Source organism: Topomyia yanbarensis, chromosome 3, assembly GCF_030247195.1.
Source record: "Topomyia yanbarensis strain Yona2022 chromosome 3, ASM3024719v1, whole genome shotgun sequence".
NCBI lineage: Eukaryota > Metazoa > Arthropoda > Insecta > Diptera > Culicidae > Topomyia > Topomyia yanbarensis.
In genome coordinates this window covers 369,331,654-369,348,726 of record NC_080672.1, presented here as the reverse complement: position 1 = coordinate 369,348,726, position 17,073 = coordinate 369,331,654, and the positions used below count along the sequence as shown (strand labels likewise).

Here is a 17,073-nt window from a genome sequence, read left to right as displayed (position 1 = left end):
AATGGTAGCACGTCGTTTGACATGAGTTCATTTGGCATAATGTTTATTTGGCATAACAGTGACACATGCTTTCGGTTGGCATAATGTTCATTTGGCATAATTATGAATACGTGTATATTTTATCATTCGGCATCGAATTTGTGTGCATTAATTATAGGGTTCTACAACATTCACCCGAATGTCATTCGCCCGAATGTCATTTCTCCGAATAATGTTCGCCCGAAAATCATTTACCCGGATGTCATTAATCAGAATGGATAATTTACCCGAATGCCATAAACTCGGATAAACAACTTGCCTGAATATATCATTACCTCGAAAGCCGCATTCACTCAAATATAATACAAAATCAAATTCAACGGATGGTAACCCTATTCTTATCCATTTACTATTGTTACAATTCCAACGAAAGGATTTCGCAATGTCCCCTCGCATAGTCTGAGTATTGAGCACATCATCGTCATCATCATCATCTTGGTCTGCTGTGATTTCCCGGTTGCTGTTGACTGAGAGCAAAAGACCACACCACCGACTCCGTCGTCTTTGGAACAATATTTGTTCAACAGTAGTTTGCCAGAAACATAAAGATTTATTTCTTCCTTTAAGCATGAGCAGTTCTTTGAATCTGCATGCCAAATATGGTCGCAAGCAAACTGTTGATCTGCTCGCTAGATAAAAAAACGAAAAATATATAAAATTCCAGGAATAAATTCATTTTTTATCCAGAGAAAGCAAAGGTACGCCCAGAATGTATACTAGTATACGGGAATGTTTTGCTTATATGCTCCGGATTTCGATTCTAAAGGCACATGGGGAGGCCACATTAGGTATCTAATAACGAAATGCCAACAAAGGATAAATTTTCTGCGAACAATAACTGGATCATGGTGGGGTTCTCATCCAAGTGACATGATAAGATTGTATCAAACAACAATACTTTCAGTAATGGAATATGGGTGCATCTGTTTCCGTTCAGCTGCGAATACTCACATTATTAAACTGGAACGGATACAGTATCGCTGTTTACGAATTGCCTTAGGTTGCATGCAGTCGACCCATACGATGAGTCTTGAAGTACTAGCGGGAGTTCTTCCTTTAAAAGACCGATTCTGGGATCTCTCTTCTCGTTTACTTATCCGATGTGAGGTAATGAACCCACTGGTAATTGAAAATTTTGAAAGACTTGTCGAGCTTCAACCCCAAACCAGATTCATGACAGTGTATTTCAATCACATGTCACAAGAAATAACGCCTACTAGGTATGTTCCCACATACGTCAATATACTAGATATTCCTGAATCCACTTTATTCTTCGACACGTCCATGCAAGCAGAGATTCGTGGAATTCCGGATCATCTACGCTCGCGGGAGATCCCTAAAATATTCACAAGTAAATATCAACACATAGACTGCCTTAAAATGTTTTACACTGATGGGTCACGAATCAGTGAGGCCACTGGTTTCGGTATTTTCAACAATAATTTTTCAATTTCTCTCAAACTTGCAGAACCCGCCTCTGTTTATATAGCGGAACTAGCAGCAGTTCACTATAGTTTTCAAATAATTAATACTTTACCCCCGAACCATTACTTTATCCTCACTGATAGTCTCAGCACAATTGCAGCTCTACGCTCAAAGAGGATTGATAATCACGATCCATTCTTTTTGGGGAAGATACGAGAATCTCTGAGTAACCTGACAAGAAAATGTTATAAATTTACCCTAGTGTGGCTCCCCGCCCATTGCTCTATTGCGGGCAATGAGAAAGCTGATAATTTAGCCAAGATTGGTGCACTAGATGGTGAAATATATGAAAGACCCATCGCTTACAATGAATTTTATAGCGCTTCTCGACAGAGGACACTTGCTAGTTGGCAAACATCTTGGGACAATGGAGATATGGGACGATGGCTACACTCAATTATCCCTAAAGTATCAACGAAGGCATGGTTCAAAGGATTGGATGTAAGTCGGGACTTCATCCGTGTGATGTCTAGGCTCATGTCCAATCATTATACTTTAGATGCGCATCTCCGTCGTATTGGGCTCGCTGAGGGTAATCATTGTGCTTGTGGAGAAGGTTACCATGACATTGAGCATGTTGTTTGGTCCTGCACTGAATATCGTGAAGCCAGATCACAATTAGTAGATTCTTTACAAGTCCGAGGAAGACCAATCCATGTTCCTGTTAGAGACATCCTGGCATATCGCGATCCTCTATACATGGAACTTATCTATCATTTTCTAAAAACAGCGTCTGTCAAAATTTAATTAAATTCGTCTCCTCATACTCTCATCCAAGGCTAATCATTCACCAATTAAAGTGTCCTAGAATATTTAGTTTTTAAATTTGGACAATAACAGAAAAAAAGTAAATAAATACACCCGAAAATACTAGATCAGTATGAAATACAACAATGTAAGGAAAAAAGCAAACAATAAAGTGATTTCAGTGTTAGTTTTAGACAAAGTACTAGTATAGTTAAAATTAGTCTTAAGGATTTTTGTAACGTGCTATGTAAAAAAAAGAAACTGGCGTAAAAAGCTTTTGCAAATGCCGTGTCAAATAAACGTATGGAAAAAAAAAAATGCTCCGGATTTTCTTGCAACCGATACTCCATCTGTTTTAACATCCATTTGGCTGAACCGATTGTTTTCCCCGGGTCTGAGGGATCAGCATTCCCTAGCTCGCTGCCACTCTTTGCATTGTTTTTTCTTTGCATATACAACGTATTCGCCTCAACGCCTACGTCGAGCACCGCTAGTGATACTGCTGGAAACTCGTAAATTCCACTAGCAGCTGTCTGTACTGTAGCGTGACGAACCTGCCCAACAGGGGCACGTTGCGTTGCATGGATCGTACCACTGGACAAGTAGTTTCGACCAAACTTTGGATTTATAACGACGGTAATGTCACTAATGGGGATCGACTTCACTGGAGTAAACCACTTGATTCTGCGGGTGATCACGGGCAGATAATCACTTACCCATTGCTTCCAAAATAGGCCTGTCAGATACTGTGATTGAGTCTAGCATTTCTTGCTGTACCCATACCAATGATCTAAAACCATTTGCTGACCCTAACATGAAATGAATAGGCGTTAACACGGGGGATTCATCGTCATCAACGGAAATGTCTGTCAATGGCGGTGAGCTGACAATGCTTTCCAACCCAACCATCGCGTTCTGCAGTACTTCTCGTGAGGTATTCCACTCCTAGCCATGTCGTTTCGAATTTCCATCACGCAAGAATCGGTAATCAATATGCAGGTAGATGGCGCGATTGGTTGGGCAAGTGACGAGAGCCCCCGCCGTTTTTCTGAGTGTCGTCTAACAAGGACCAGGATCGAACCCCTATGTAAGTGAACGGGCGGTTGAAAGCGACCAGACGAGAATGTAGAAGATCATCCATTGCTGGAGGCATTTTCTTCGGACTGGGTTTTAAACGAGGAACACGATAGCGTTGTAGAGCTTCGTTGATGATTCGTTGACTCGGCGGCAGATTAGGAAAACGCGTCCACTTTGTCCATTTATCGGTGACGTTCTGCTTCGATTGTTGGCCACTCGTCAACTTCCGTCGACTCTAAAATTTCACTGACGCGAAACGTAACGAATGGGCTATATCACTAGTGGTCGGATCTACGCCAGCATAACACGTCCTTGGAATCTATCCAAAAGTGCTGCTTGCTAACCATGATGGACAGTGATGGTACCGACCAAACGGATACCGAGTAGGACCGCTTGCAGCTCGAACTTCTGGTTGGACAGGAATTTCAAGAGTAGCGGCAAACAGGAAAACAAGAGTAGCGTTTTCGATGCTTTCAACGGTGAGTCTCTCACGCAATCGAAGATAGACGACTACCGCAAAATCGGTCTCACTCACGTCCACAAATGTGTGCCTTATCACCTCAACCTTTACGATAGCTGACGTTCGGTAACAGATCGTATCTTCGGCAAGACGGTCACGAGCCACGATAACCATTTCTCGAATTGCGTGTCTTCTCTAGGGTCATCCCAATCGATCGATGTTCTGCATATTTTCTGCAGAACTTTCAAAACCATCAGCAGGTGCGAAATCAACACCATTGTCAATGTACGGAGAATTTCGCGTTTGAAACATGGTGAAACATCTCCTTGATGCTGCCGCATACTGCCACACGAACTAACGGAAACGGATCAGCACCGACAACAGCAATTTTAGGTTATCTGGACCTTTCAAGCGGACTGAGTTTCAAAAAACACCATAGACGGTGGCAGCTGCGTCCCACACTAGGCAAAACTTATCCGATATATTTGGGTTCACCACAACGAATATAAGGTAGGTGCCAAATTCTTGACATGTTCTTGAACTTTCTACTCGTGAGTCTCGGCCAGTACTGGATTCGTGCTCAAACGGTTTTCGAAACATTTCCATCGCTTGAAACCCATCGGTGATCGTATCTCCAGAGCAGCCCGGATTCGAAGCTGTTATGCAGTGGATAGGTTAGGGATTCTAACAATGACTAAGCCCGTTGATCGTTCTGAGAGTGAAGCAGCTTGTTTGGTTTGATGACCAGCTTGGGGGTTAAGTAAGATTTCATCGCTCTGTGAAGATCATCGTTCTCCTACCAACACTCACACCTTCGCGCTCCGTGTAAGTTTACATAATCGCCGTCGTCTTCTTTACCGGTACAATTGGCGTAAATGGACTACCCCCCAAGGGTCTTGACTGCGATCGGTTCGTTTCGCCTTACTTCATAACTTTTGACTCCGTCTCCGATATTGGCATAATCCAATATCCATGCCAATTAAAAGTCCTTTTAGTTCTCTAGTTATTCATCATCAGAGATAATAGTCTAAATTTGAGTTAACCCTCTATTAGGCACCAACCTGAAATGGCTGTAAAACCACTATCTTTTCGTAAGGTTAGATCAAGTAAAATTACATTTCTTAATATACATAATCATCATAGTAACCGCAATATTCTTATTCTGCCTGGAAATATTTTCGAGGAACTATCAAAATCAAAGGCATTGCACAGTGGTCCAGATCGCTAATTTAGGAGGAATTTTTACTTTCTGACAAACCTGTATAATTTAGCCGTATCATGTCTTAGGATGAATTTGTGTACTTTAGAAGATGCTTCTTTTTATTGGAATAGTTATTAGGGTGGTTCTAATTTATCTAAAATACGAAAATAAACTTTTTACTGATGAAAGATAGAGCTCCACAGTCTTCCACAAAGTTGTAAAGTAACTTATTTTGAATAAATTTATTGAACATATTAAAGCTCTATCTCTTTTAGTTTTTGTTATACAAGAAATTTTAAAAAAAAGATTAGGGTGTTCCTGAAAAAAACGTTTTTTTAGTACAACTTTCGTATCTTTTACTTTTTGTTAACACAACCTTTGAACAGCTTATTGAAAACTTCAAGCCGAGTATTTTTCTCCAAGACACCGAAGGTCTAACTTTTTTCTTTAAAAAGTTATGGACACTTTTCGTTAAAAAAAATAGCCTATTTCAAGGCTCAATATCGCTGATGCGGGCACCTAAAATTGAATTCTGTTTCCGCCACATGAAAGACCATACTTATTAGTATATTTGAGCAAAAATTGGCGAATACGATATTTTTTTAAAATTTGCAATTTAGATTTAAAGTTTGTAGTTTTGCAGGTTCAACGCATTAAAGCATTTACACACATATCGTTGTATTATGAAAAAAGCCACTTTCAAATATCATTCTCTCATCGCAGCAAGCTTTGCATAAGTGAAACGACTGTCAAAAAAGGTTTCTGATTTTATTCGTTTTAAATAAAACTAGTAAATATGGATATTAGTCGAAGAGAGTTGGCGAATTTGCTTATTGCTGGTAAAAAGACAGATGAACTGCTTAAGTTCATTACAAGTAGTAATCCAAATGTAAAATTGAGACTTGTTAATGTTCGAAAGAAATTTTATATTTTGTTAAAACAACCTTTGAACAGCTTTTAGAAAACTTCAATCCACGTTTTTTCATAACTCTGAAAGTCTAACTTTATACTTTCAAAAGTTATGGAAACTTTTCGCTCATAAATAGCCCTTTTTCAAATGTCATTATCTCTGATTGGGGCAAATAAAAGTAAGTTCGGATTGAACCATAGAAAAGAACATACTTTTAAGTATATTTGAGCAAAAATTGGAAAATATTATTTTTTTTAAGCATGTAATTTTAAATTTACTAACCAAAGTTTTAAATTTTATCGCATAGCGACATAAAAGAAATTGCCTAAAGCCTTTGTATTTCCTTTTCTGTTTTGCTTACATATCAACAATACAGAATGTGTTCATTAAAAATAATTTGGCTATGACAATAATTTATGATTTATATAAGGAGAATTTATTCAATGCCAATTAATTCAAAAGTAGATGCATTGCATTTTCAGGTATATCCAGCGGTGCTCGTTGAATTCGACGTTTACATTTAAGAGAAATTTTAGGATCTGATGAAACAAGAAGTCTCTTGAAAACGTCATCAAGATTGACGAGTCGATCGAATTTGCGTGCGTGGAATTCTCGGAATCTGCGAATACTTTTATTCCTGGTTTCTTGAACTTCTTCACTGCACATACCTACTGGCAGCATGTTATGTTGAATAATGCTTCCTCCATGGACCAGGAGTTTATGCACGGTTGGTGAGAGAGCGTACCAACCATACAGGCGTACATAAAGCAATCGTGTATCTTCGGCGTAACTCCGGTAAGCATCCGCGTTAATTCCCAATTTGCTGTTGATGATTGTTAATAGCACATACATACGTTCTAGCAACATTTCGTCCAACCCGGTTTCTTCTGCAACGACATCTCGGTTTCTGAAAAATTTTCGAGCTGTGTTACCATCGTTAGAATTTCCGCCACCTGGCAAAGGTTCGCTGATACGAAGACCTAAACGGTCACGTAACGCTTGTCGAATTTTTATTTGTCGTTCCTTAAGCTCGCTGGTATTTTTGCCTACGCGCCAACGCGGTTTTGCTAGAGCTAAACGGTAAGCAATATTCAATAGTAACTCCATTGCTCGTATTAATGCATGTAAAGGTGAAAAAACATATAAACTATCCGGTGGATCGCTGGCTTCCAGTAAAGGATCATTCAATCGCTTTCCGGAGCGTTTGCATATATAACACGCTTGAGACGGTGTGCCTGTTACGTCATTCACTACCTTCGTATCAACCATGGAAAATATGAAGCTTGAACTAATCGGAATCTTGCGCATATTAACATTTACTATAGTCGGGACTAATTCATCGATTTGCTTGTTCATCGCGGCAACTTCATCCTTTGTTAGTTCAGGATTTTCCTTCTTGAAAATTAATTTTACTGGTCGGCACAGGGATACTGAAGATGGAAAATCATTATTCCAAAGAATGCAATCTCTTGACTCATCTTTCCGGCGACTAACTACACGTAAAGGTACTATAGATAGAGCAAATATATGCGAATCGTTATACTCGAATAGTTCTCCATTTTCATCTTCGTCAACGCACATTTGCTTGTATCTATGTTCAAGTGGAAAAGATACTGTCAGTCAAAGTTTAGAAGAAAAATAATGTTGCCTACCGGGAATGGTTGCTGCTTCCATCGCAGCCCCACTTAAAGATAACAAACGTATTATCCTCAGGATGCAGTGGTAGAACTCCAATATTCAGAAACGAGATGAGTCGTTCCACGGTATGGTTAACAAGAGCTTGAAGGGGAACATACGCACAAGAAGGCTGAACAGAAATTCCTGAAAAAAATTGTTGATTCAGGGACGAATTTTTGAGAATAGTACATACCGATCGGATAGCATAGTTTCTTTTCTTCTACTATTTTATTATACGCGGGATAAATGTCCAAACCCTTCTGCATAACTGAGCTGCGTATGTTTTGGTACTGCGCCTTAGAAAAATCATTTTCACAAATAAATCTAAGTGCCTCCTCCGCAGTAAACGCTTCTGCAATCGGGACAGCCATAGATCCTAAATTCTCTACGGTAGATCTGACGGGACTTTTCGACAATCGTTCGATTTGTCTGCCAACTAAACGGAAACCAGTAGAATTAGCGTTGACGGCTGACGCTAAACCAAGTTCTTCCGTGGAATACTTATCGCGCAACTTTCCTAATCTTTTTATTTTGGCTCTGCGACATATTTCGGAAAATGGTTTCCTCTTTCGGCCTTTACCTTTACCTTCGACTTCGAATCTTAGCTTTCCTTCAAGCCACACAAAATTTTCCAGCTCAAACTGAATTTGCGTGCGCTTACTCCGAATCCACAACCTTCTAAATTCCAACATGAAGATTTTTATTTTCTTCCGAGCACTAACAAGTCTCAATTTTACATTTGGATTACTACTTGTAATGAACTTAAGCAGTTCATCTGTCTTTTTACCAGCAATAAGCAAATTCGCCAACTCTCTTCGACTAATATCCATATTTACTAGTTTTATTTAAAACGAATAAAATCAGAAACCTTTTTTGACAGTCGTTTCACTTATGCAAAGCTTGCTGCGATGAGAGAATGATATTTGAAAGTGGCTTTTTTCATAATACAACGATATGTGTGTAAATGCTTTAATGCGTTGAACCTGCAAAACTACAAACTTTAAATCTAAATTGCAAATTTTAAAAAAATATCGTATTCGCCAATTTTTGCTCAAATATACTAATAAGTATGGTCTTTCATGTGGTGGAAACAGAATTCAATTTTAGGTGCCCGCATCAGCGATATTGAGCCTTGAAATAGGCTATTTTTTAACGAAAAGTGTCCATAACTTTTTAAAGAAAAAAGTTAGACCTTCGGTGTCTTGGAGAAAAATACTCGGCTTGAAGTTTTCAATAAGCTGTTCAAAGGTTGTGTTAACAAAAAGTAAAAGATACGAAAGTTATACTAAAAAAACGTTTTTTTCAGGAACACCCTAATCTTTTTTTTTAAATTTCTTGTATAACAAAAACTAAAAGAGATAGAGCTTTAATATGTTCAACAAATTTATTCAAAATAAGTTACTTTACAACTTTGTGGAAGACTGTGGAGCTCTATCTTTCATCAGTAAAAAGTTTATTTTCGTATTTTAGATAAATTAGAACCACCCTAATAACTATTCCAATAAAAAGAAGCATCTTCTAAAGTACACAAATTCATCCTAAGACATGATACGGCTAAATTATACAGGTTTGTCAGAAAGTAAAAATTCCTCCTAAATTAGCGATCTGGACCACTGTGCATTGTTTGCACGAGAATAGTTCCGAATCATTGAAGACAGTGGTTCGTGGAATCCAAAAGGTGTCCGATGGGACATCGGCAATAATAATGATGTATCTCGTGTTCTTCTCGCTACTCGAAAAACGCAGCGGGACAGAAATTCGGGCGTATCACATTCTCCGTTTAATATTTTAACCAAGGTAGTAGCTTGCTGAATACTACGACGACATTTTAAGGTCTCCGGATTGAGCAGATGGCAACGCTCACGATACGGTGGTAAATTTGGCGGATCACGCCAAGGCAAGTTCCCAAAGGCTAAGTGTATGAACCTTTTTTGTGAGCATTCCAATTTTAAATGCTAAGTTAGGTGATGTGGATGCCAAACCGGCGAGACGAACTCGGGGATTGGTCTGAGCAATGTGCAGTATAAGGATTTTAGACAGTACGGATCTGTGAAATCTCGTGAATCTCAACTGCTGATTTGTTTTCGCAATTATGTTGGTCATATGAAAATTGAAAGACAGTTTTGCGAAAGAATTACACCCAGATCACCGATTCCATTGACTCTCTGTAGCGCAACCCCTTCGATTCTGTAATTAAAGATTAACGGATCGTTCATCCTAAGAAACGTCATTGGGGAGCATTGTGCAATGTTTACCGTAAAGGTCTTCTTTCGACACCACTTCACAAAACGATCCAATAGTGCTTGCAGTCGGCGACAGTCCTCGATTAAGTACAGCTTAAGATCGTCGGCAATCATGAGCTTGCACCCGGAGCCTAACACTACAGCTACATCATTAAAAAACAGTGAGGAAACCAGTTTTTTTGGTAAATGGAGCCGATACACAAGAGTCGGTGTTTTCCTTTTCGAATTTTCAAAGTTTTGGAATCCTTTGGGGTTACTTCGTAAGCCTACTTGGACATGGTCTGATATCACGATATTCTTCGGGTGGTAGTCCCGACAGGTACGTATACTTCTGCAATCTGGAAACCAGTAATATCTGCGGTATTCGCAACGAAGAGACAGTGTGGATACTAGAAAGGTTGTACGTCATTGAGCTCCGTGCGAGATACGAAGGCTGATCTGCTCCGATAATTTTTTTACCTTACGCGTCTTTGCTGCTTACAGAAACCGTTGTGTTTGCGAAGACATATGCGGCATAGCTTGCACTCTTTTACTGCTGCCCACTTCGAGCCGTCGCTAAGACCTTCGAATCTTCCAAACTATGCGAGTCATCGGTTACAGGGTGATGGCGGTTATTGTCGCCACCAAACAGTCGTCCAACGGCTCGGAGTGGTGAGTAATTTTTGTCATCAAGTGCAATGTCAGTCCACAAAGTATGTTTCTATTTTTTTTAATAATTCGTTTATCTGAAATAGCTCTATGCAAATCCGTATTGTTTTGTACTCCAGGGTCAGGCGGGAGAAAATTGGCCGGTTTACTCGTTTTCTTAACACAAATCTCGTTATCAACACTGAATTCCTGACGTGGTCGTACTGGATTAAGGCGACTTCCGTAAAAATAAGCTTCATTTACATCTTCAGCAAATGTTCCGTGTCACGTTTTTGGCGGTAAAAAATAGAGTGATTCTGTTTTCGCGTAGCCATTTTCATATTCGCACACGCGAACTCGAGATAGTCTTGTTTGAAAGTGCACTTCCTAGACTTGTTTCATTGCGTTCGGGCTCTTCTCTATGACGTTATCGATCAGTGCGCATCGTGTAGCTTCCAGCTGTTCATGCTGAGCATATTTGCGAAATATTCAAGCTTAATGATAGCTATTCGGCTTAACATGAGCATTTTTTAGGGTCGTGCACCTCGTTTTCGACTGCGGCTTCTTCCTATAATTACTATTGTACGCTCACTTGGCCGCCAAAAGCTATCGTTTGGCTGGCACCTGTCCTATTGGGATTTAAGTTTTATTGCATCCGACGGTGGCCGTTTCTGACGAATCCTATGTGTATCTTCATTTTGTTCCTGAAGTATTCAGGCCGGACAGCAGCCCCATCAGGCTAGCCGAAATGATTCAAGGGTTTCTGAATTCTGAGATCATGGTAGCCCCAAAAATTTTGGTGTTCAGTTCCTCGAATTTCCTGTATCGCTAAAGCTCCAGATTAGTAAATTGTCGGTTCAACGATGTCTTGACACCTGAACCGATTCGTGAATTTTATACCTTTTTATTTTATACCTTGGTTTTCCGGATTTCATGCTGGGAATTTGTAACTTTTAGGGTTATTTTGTAAATTCCTAAACTCCTAAATTCGACTAAGAAATGTCAAGGCATAAACAACCGATAACCCACTAACGAGATCTGCGCCTTTCCTAAAACCATAGAATTCTTAGCTTATGATTTTGTTAAGGAATATATGTAGTTATGCTATATTTCTACTTAGTGGAGAAAATTTAGATAAAAACTATTTTTCTCCACTGAGGAGAAAATTTTTTACAACCATCTTTGCGCGTAAAGAGCTTGATTAGTTATGAAATTTACGATTCGACTTCGTCTCATCAGAATCCGACACTAAATTAGTGGCAGGACTAAACTAGCGCCGGATTAGGCAGCTAGCTCCTAAAAACGAAAACACTATTTGTGTTTCTGAGTAAACCACTAGTCCTACGTGCTGCTAAGCAAAAACAAGTTACGATTTCATTAATTCTCATCAACTTAATCAGAGCTCCGTTTTCTTGCGGGACATCACGTTTCCTCAGAAACACAAATATCCAGTGCTTTCGGTTTTTGCAGCTAGCGTCAATCAGATGCTAGCTTAGTCCTGTCACTAAATTAATGTCGGATTCTGATGAGACGAAGTCGAAACACAAATTCCATAACTAATTTAATTAATTTGTCGTGGTATATCATGCCATCGAACATTCGGACAGACATAGACATAGAGTATACAACGTAGGCCCCGACGCTGGTTCGATCACTTTAACTAGACTCATTCTAATGGTAACAAAAACAGTTTTCTATCTTATCTACTGACGTTTGTCCGTTAAATTCTTTTTGAAGCGGTCCTCTACCATGCGGTTTTTATCATTTTACTTCTGATCCAGCTACAATACGCACAGCTATCAGTTTACTTTTAGATTTTTATCAATGCTATCAATTGTTATATAGTGTAGCCAACGACGTGTGACTTGGCTGGTCAGTTTAATGCTGTCACTAATATTTTGGGAGCAAAAGCGACTTATAAGCCAATGGTAATAAGCTGTCATTTGGCAAACTTCCAGTATGTAGTTTTCTGTCCAGAAAAACTTAACCAAAAATACATTTGTTTTCCTTATAATGTAACTTAGGGGCCATGCATAAATGACGTAGCATTTTGGGGGGTAGGGAGGGCATACCAAATTTGTGACGAAGTGTGACGAGGGGGAGGGTAGGGTCAGAAGTTGTGCGACGTAGCATTAAGCTTAAAACCCATTGTTTAGAAAAAATAAAAATATAATGATCCTCCATTCCCTAGAGAAATGAATTTAAATTCAAACAAGTTACTTTTGATGCGGTTTGTATTGGAAATAATTGAAAAACATATCGATCGTGAACCGACAAATGGGCGAAACTAACAAATGTACACAAACAGAGATTTGATTAATATCTGAAAGAGGAGTAAAAATACTTTATAAAAAATATAAAAACTCATTTATAAATATTTCACACTTCATGAAAATCAATAAAAAACAAAACGGCGGATCCGACTTTCGACTGTAAACAAAAAGCCAGGCGGGTTACGCCTCTGCATTTCTAAGGTAGTGTATACAGGCGAAATTGACAGCATCATTGTTTACAAGGTCCGTAAACAGACTCGCCCTAAACATAAAAACCAAGTGCTTGTTACGCCCAGGGGGAATAACAAATTTTCCCCTCCAGCGAGCACGGCGAAAGCCACATTTGATTTTTGTTTTTTGGGGACACTGCAGGGCGAAATTGAGAGTCGTCAAAACAAGAGGGCGACTCAAAAATGGCCTAATCAACATTTCATAACAACACTCGGCGAAATAATCTGTTTTCAATTTTATCAACGAAAACGTTATTATATAAAACATTTTAGTTATGCTTCCGAAAACTAGTATTGTTTCAAAGTGTTTCAATACATTTGAAGGCGCAGTATGCATACACTGTTAAAATACGATTTAATTTTCTGAACCGAATTTTCAAAGCTATTTTTCTCGATTCGATATCATTGCGACTACGGCCCTTTGGTCGATTCATGATTGATATGTATTTTTTTCGTCGCCCAGGCGCTTTGCATGGGACGAAGGGGAGGGGGTAGGTGAATGCTACGTTATTTACGAGGGGGAGGTTAGAATTTTGTGACCAAATGCTACGAGGGGAGGGAGGGGTTAAAAATCGCCGAAAAAAAGCTACGTCATTTGTGTACGGCCCCTTACAGTAACAAGACTTAGTTAGATCATGTATAGTCTGTGTCGCACAGGCCAAACCGTAAACGCCACATATATTATAATTTCGATAACCTTTGAAGTTCATAGCAACGGCAACGGCAAAATTTGACCAGCAAAAACGATCACAAAAATTCAATGTTTCGTGTAGGGTGGTATTGACACTCGTTTCGAATTTACGCTTAGCATAAACACATTTTAATTTTTACGACCTTTTTGTTGTCTTTGTTACTTAATAACTAAAGAGGATTACTAATTTCAAATTCTACGTAACGCATGGATTTTCGACCGAGTAATATAATTAAATTAAATAACAAAGCAGTGTGACATCCTTCTTAATATGATCAAAATAGACACAGCACCCTACATCACCGTATCGCTTGCATTGCTCCAATTAGAAAGTTTGCTTTTCTCTATCAAACGATTCTCCATCGTTTTCTGCTGTCTTCCCATTGCATTTTCCGTTTACGGTTCCTATTCACGTTACAAATCTAAACGGCTCTCTCTGTGTTTTACAATCAATATTCCAAACCCAACCCGTCGCTGTTTGCTGGTTGTGTACATACTACCGCTTCAATTCAACCACAAACAAACCCGCAACGAATACAATATCAAAAAACACCGTAATGAGCTAAAAATAGTCCATCATTGGACAAGTTGATGACGTAATGCATATTCCGTATGTTTGCCAAAGCCGCAGTTCCATCGCATTCCTACACGAATTTATCTTTACCGATTTTTTTTTTGAATTACTTAGGTCTACAGTGACACGCTTCCTGTGTGCTGTATTTTTCCGGTGACAAAAAGGTCATCATTTTCCTCACAGTTACTAATATCGATTTTTCACACAACCTGGTAAAAATTGGCACAGAAAAGTACTTCAACCAAAATATCGACGGTATCATCGGCAAACAACATTTCTAATAGTTTTTTTTTTATCAAAATAGGTAATTGTGATTGTTTTTCGCGAGCGTTCCAGGGCACAAGTAATTTCAATAAGTAGAAAAAACGGAACAATTTTTCACCCCGTTTGACTGGGTGTGTCACCATTTTTTCTCGTTCAGCAAAAAAAAATTACCGCGACCGAAAAACGAAGATTCGAGGTCAAAGCAATCAAATTTCTACGAAACCTAACATCAGACAGTTTACTTACAGTCTAGATGTAAAGTTTTTCACGTTTTTTCCAGGATTGTTGGCAAATTTTTCACTAATTTTCACTTTTTTCACAAGTACTTCACGAACCGACCGAACTTAACACTGCAATGGCTAATGACGAACTGTAATGGCTGCCAGCGCCGCGGATCGGCCGACGATGTTTTCGTTATCTTCTTGTTATATTTTTGCTAAAGTTTCGACTAAAAGCTGTCATATGAGCGTCACTGTGATTTTGATCCGCCCGCATCTCTTTTCTTTTCAAGTCTTCTTTATCGACACGTAACCAAATCGCATAATCAAAACAAACCAATTTCTAATGGGATGATCTCATAGTGATAAATCGAAGCAAAACATTGTGGAAAAATCGATCAGTCTAGACGGAATCCAGGCAAGTGTTCGCATTGTTTATCGCAGAGTGGCTTCCATCAATCGTTTTCGCACGAAATTTAATGAGTTCACTAAAATATTGGATACTACTAGCGGTTCGATTATTCACGCACTTTTTCATTTGACAATTCAATCGCATCGGTCAGCTTAGCTTGGAAAGTGCATCTGCCAGCAGCAGCAGTAGCAACATAAGAAATCGCAGTTCTACCATCGACAGTTGTTGCTCCAGTCGTAGTTGTAACGTGAACGACTCGCATCAAGCCTTGGTGCAGGTTTATTGCTGTAGCGGAAATAGTGGTATAGTACCGGTTCAGCGACAGGAACCGAAAATGCTAGATCTTGATAATAGACCGATTCCGGACCAGATCGGATATCTGATAATGTCGGAAGATGGTGCGGTTCTTGCTTCTGGTGGGGAGATGGAGAACGATGAGAGAAGTGCTGGAATTATTAGTGGACTTTTGACGCTTACGGAAAGGTAAATGCTCAATTAGATAGAATTTATTAATATATTGAATATGCTTTATCTTTACAGTGTTGATCCGGCCGTATTCAAGAAACGATCGTGCAAAAAGATATCAATTGCCTACGAGGAACACAGCTATACGATATGCCTTTCGAACAAGAAAGTGTACGTAGTTAAGCGGCGGAACGGTTCGAGTGTGGCCGGAGGGGCAGGTGATGCAGCAGAAGGTAGAACCATTTTTGCCTAAAGCAATGCCTATGTGCGATTATTCGAGCGAATAAATTTTTTGTAAACTCAAGTATAGATGATCTTGTTACTTTCTATGACAAAACTACTAATCTTTGTTGATCAATTAAACTTTTCCTCGTGCACATAATCAACACCACAAACAATTTTTGGTTAAATCTAGATTCAACGGAAGAACCTACATTGGGATTACTTTATTATTCTAGAAACGTTCATAGCAGAAACTGAGACACACTGTTAAAATACGGTTCCTTTAACACTTTCTCCAACTCAGGTTGATCCAACCACTGGAATTTCGCTTTCCCGTCCGAAATATTTGCACTATCCGGTTTCAGTACACTGCGAAAGAAAAAGACCTTTGCTCCGACTGTTCCCTGCCGCACGCCTGCCGGGTATTTGTATTTGTAGAAACCAACTGGGGCGTGACCGTAGAATGTCACCTTTAGTGAGTCGCCCGTGCTTTCCCTCAGTACCCGTTCGGCAGTCTGTCGTAATGATTCCCCTGCTACGTGACGACCTTGAGGCAGTAAATAGTAGCTTTTTTCGCCTAACTTTTGTTCCGTTAGAAGGATCAGAGTCTCTTCCAGTTTTCGTTGCAGCGATTTTACGTCATTCTTTCGATCTGCTTCGGTAACCCTCGGCGACGGTTTGAACTTGCTAAACTCATCGTTATACGCATCTTCTAGATCTTGAGCGGTTTGTTTTAGTGCTTCCGAGTCCAGATCAATTTTGCCCGCTTTGAGCAGCTCCGTTTGTTTCTTTTCCATTTCCTTCCGTAGTTCGTGGTTGGATTTCAGGCTTTTCTCAAACTCAGTCTTGTCCAAGACCGCCTGTCGAAATGTTTACGTTATATTTATGTGTAATACTTTCTAAGTTATGTTTATGGCAAAATTACCTTAAAGTTAACTTCCAGTGGAGTCATAGTTTTCGTTATAACCGGCAGACGTTCCACAAGGACCCCCGCGTAAATGTCCCATTTTTCTTTGGCGCCCAATTCAACTGGTTTAGTGGATGCTTGACGAGCTAGCACTACACGGGCGGTGTCCAATATTGTTTTACGCAAAATTAAACTCATATTTCGCCTCGAACAAGTCGGAAATATTACGCAAACTAATTCTTCAAAACAGTACGCGAGTTCAAAGCTTTTGGGTGGTTTTTGTGTCCATGCGTGGGGTACAAGTTTGACAGCGCAAACAGCTGACTGCAAAGGTGAGATGTGAAACGACAT

At 39.5% G+C, this 17,073-nt stretch overlaps 4 protein-coding genes across 7 annotated transcripts in view; 1 reads left to right on the top strand and 3 right to left on the bottom strand.

The window, feature by feature from the left end:
• The window catches only part of LOC131690241 (protein sarah), a 28,860-nt gene extending 13,997 nt beyond the window's left edge, over positions 1 to 14,863 (bottom strand). Inside the window, exon 1 of the mRNA XM_058975839.1 lies at positions 14,745 to 14,863. The gene's annotated coding sequence lies outside the window, so the exon portion shown is untranslated. The remainder of the gene's footprint in view (positions 1 to 14,744) is intronic.
• LOC131690239 (spectrin alpha chain) overlaps positions 1 to 14,875 on the bottom strand; it is a 46,208-nt gene extending 31,333 nt beyond the window's left edge. For all 4 annotated transcript variants that reach the window (XM_058975833.1, XM_058975834.1, XM_058975835.1 and 1 more), the window contains exon 1: positions 14,745 to 14,875. The gene's annotated coding sequence lies outside the window, so the exon portion shown is untranslated. The remainder of the gene's footprint in view (positions 1 to 14,744) is intronic.
• A 156-nt stretch (positions 14,876 to 15,031) lies between these two features.
• On the top strand, positions 15,032 to 15,897 carry LOC131690242 (ragulator complex protein LAMTOR4 homolog). Its single transcript, XM_058975840.1, has 2 exons — positions 15,032 to 15,611; positions 15,669 to 15,897. Exons 1-2 carry the CDS (start codon positions 15,463 to 15,465, stop codon positions 15,844 to 15,846), a joined length of 327 nt encoding a protein of 108 aa, XP_058831823.1. The 5' UTR covers positions 15,032 to 15,462; the 3' UTR covers positions 15,847 to 15,897.
• On the bottom strand, positions 15,620 to 17,037 carry LOC131690240 (large ribosomal subunit protein mL46). Its single transcript, XM_058975837.1, has 2 exons — positions 16,741 to 17,037; positions 15,620 to 16,675 (listed from the first exon to the last, which is right to left on the bottom strand). Exons 1-2 carry the CDS (start codon positions 16,918 to 16,920, stop codon positions 16,058 to 16,060), a joined length of 798 nt encoding a protein of 265 aa, XP_058831820.1. The 5' UTR covers positions 16,921 to 17,037; the 3' UTR covers positions 15,620 to 16,057.
• Between the last annotated feature and the right edge of the window lie 36 nt (positions 17,038 to 17,073).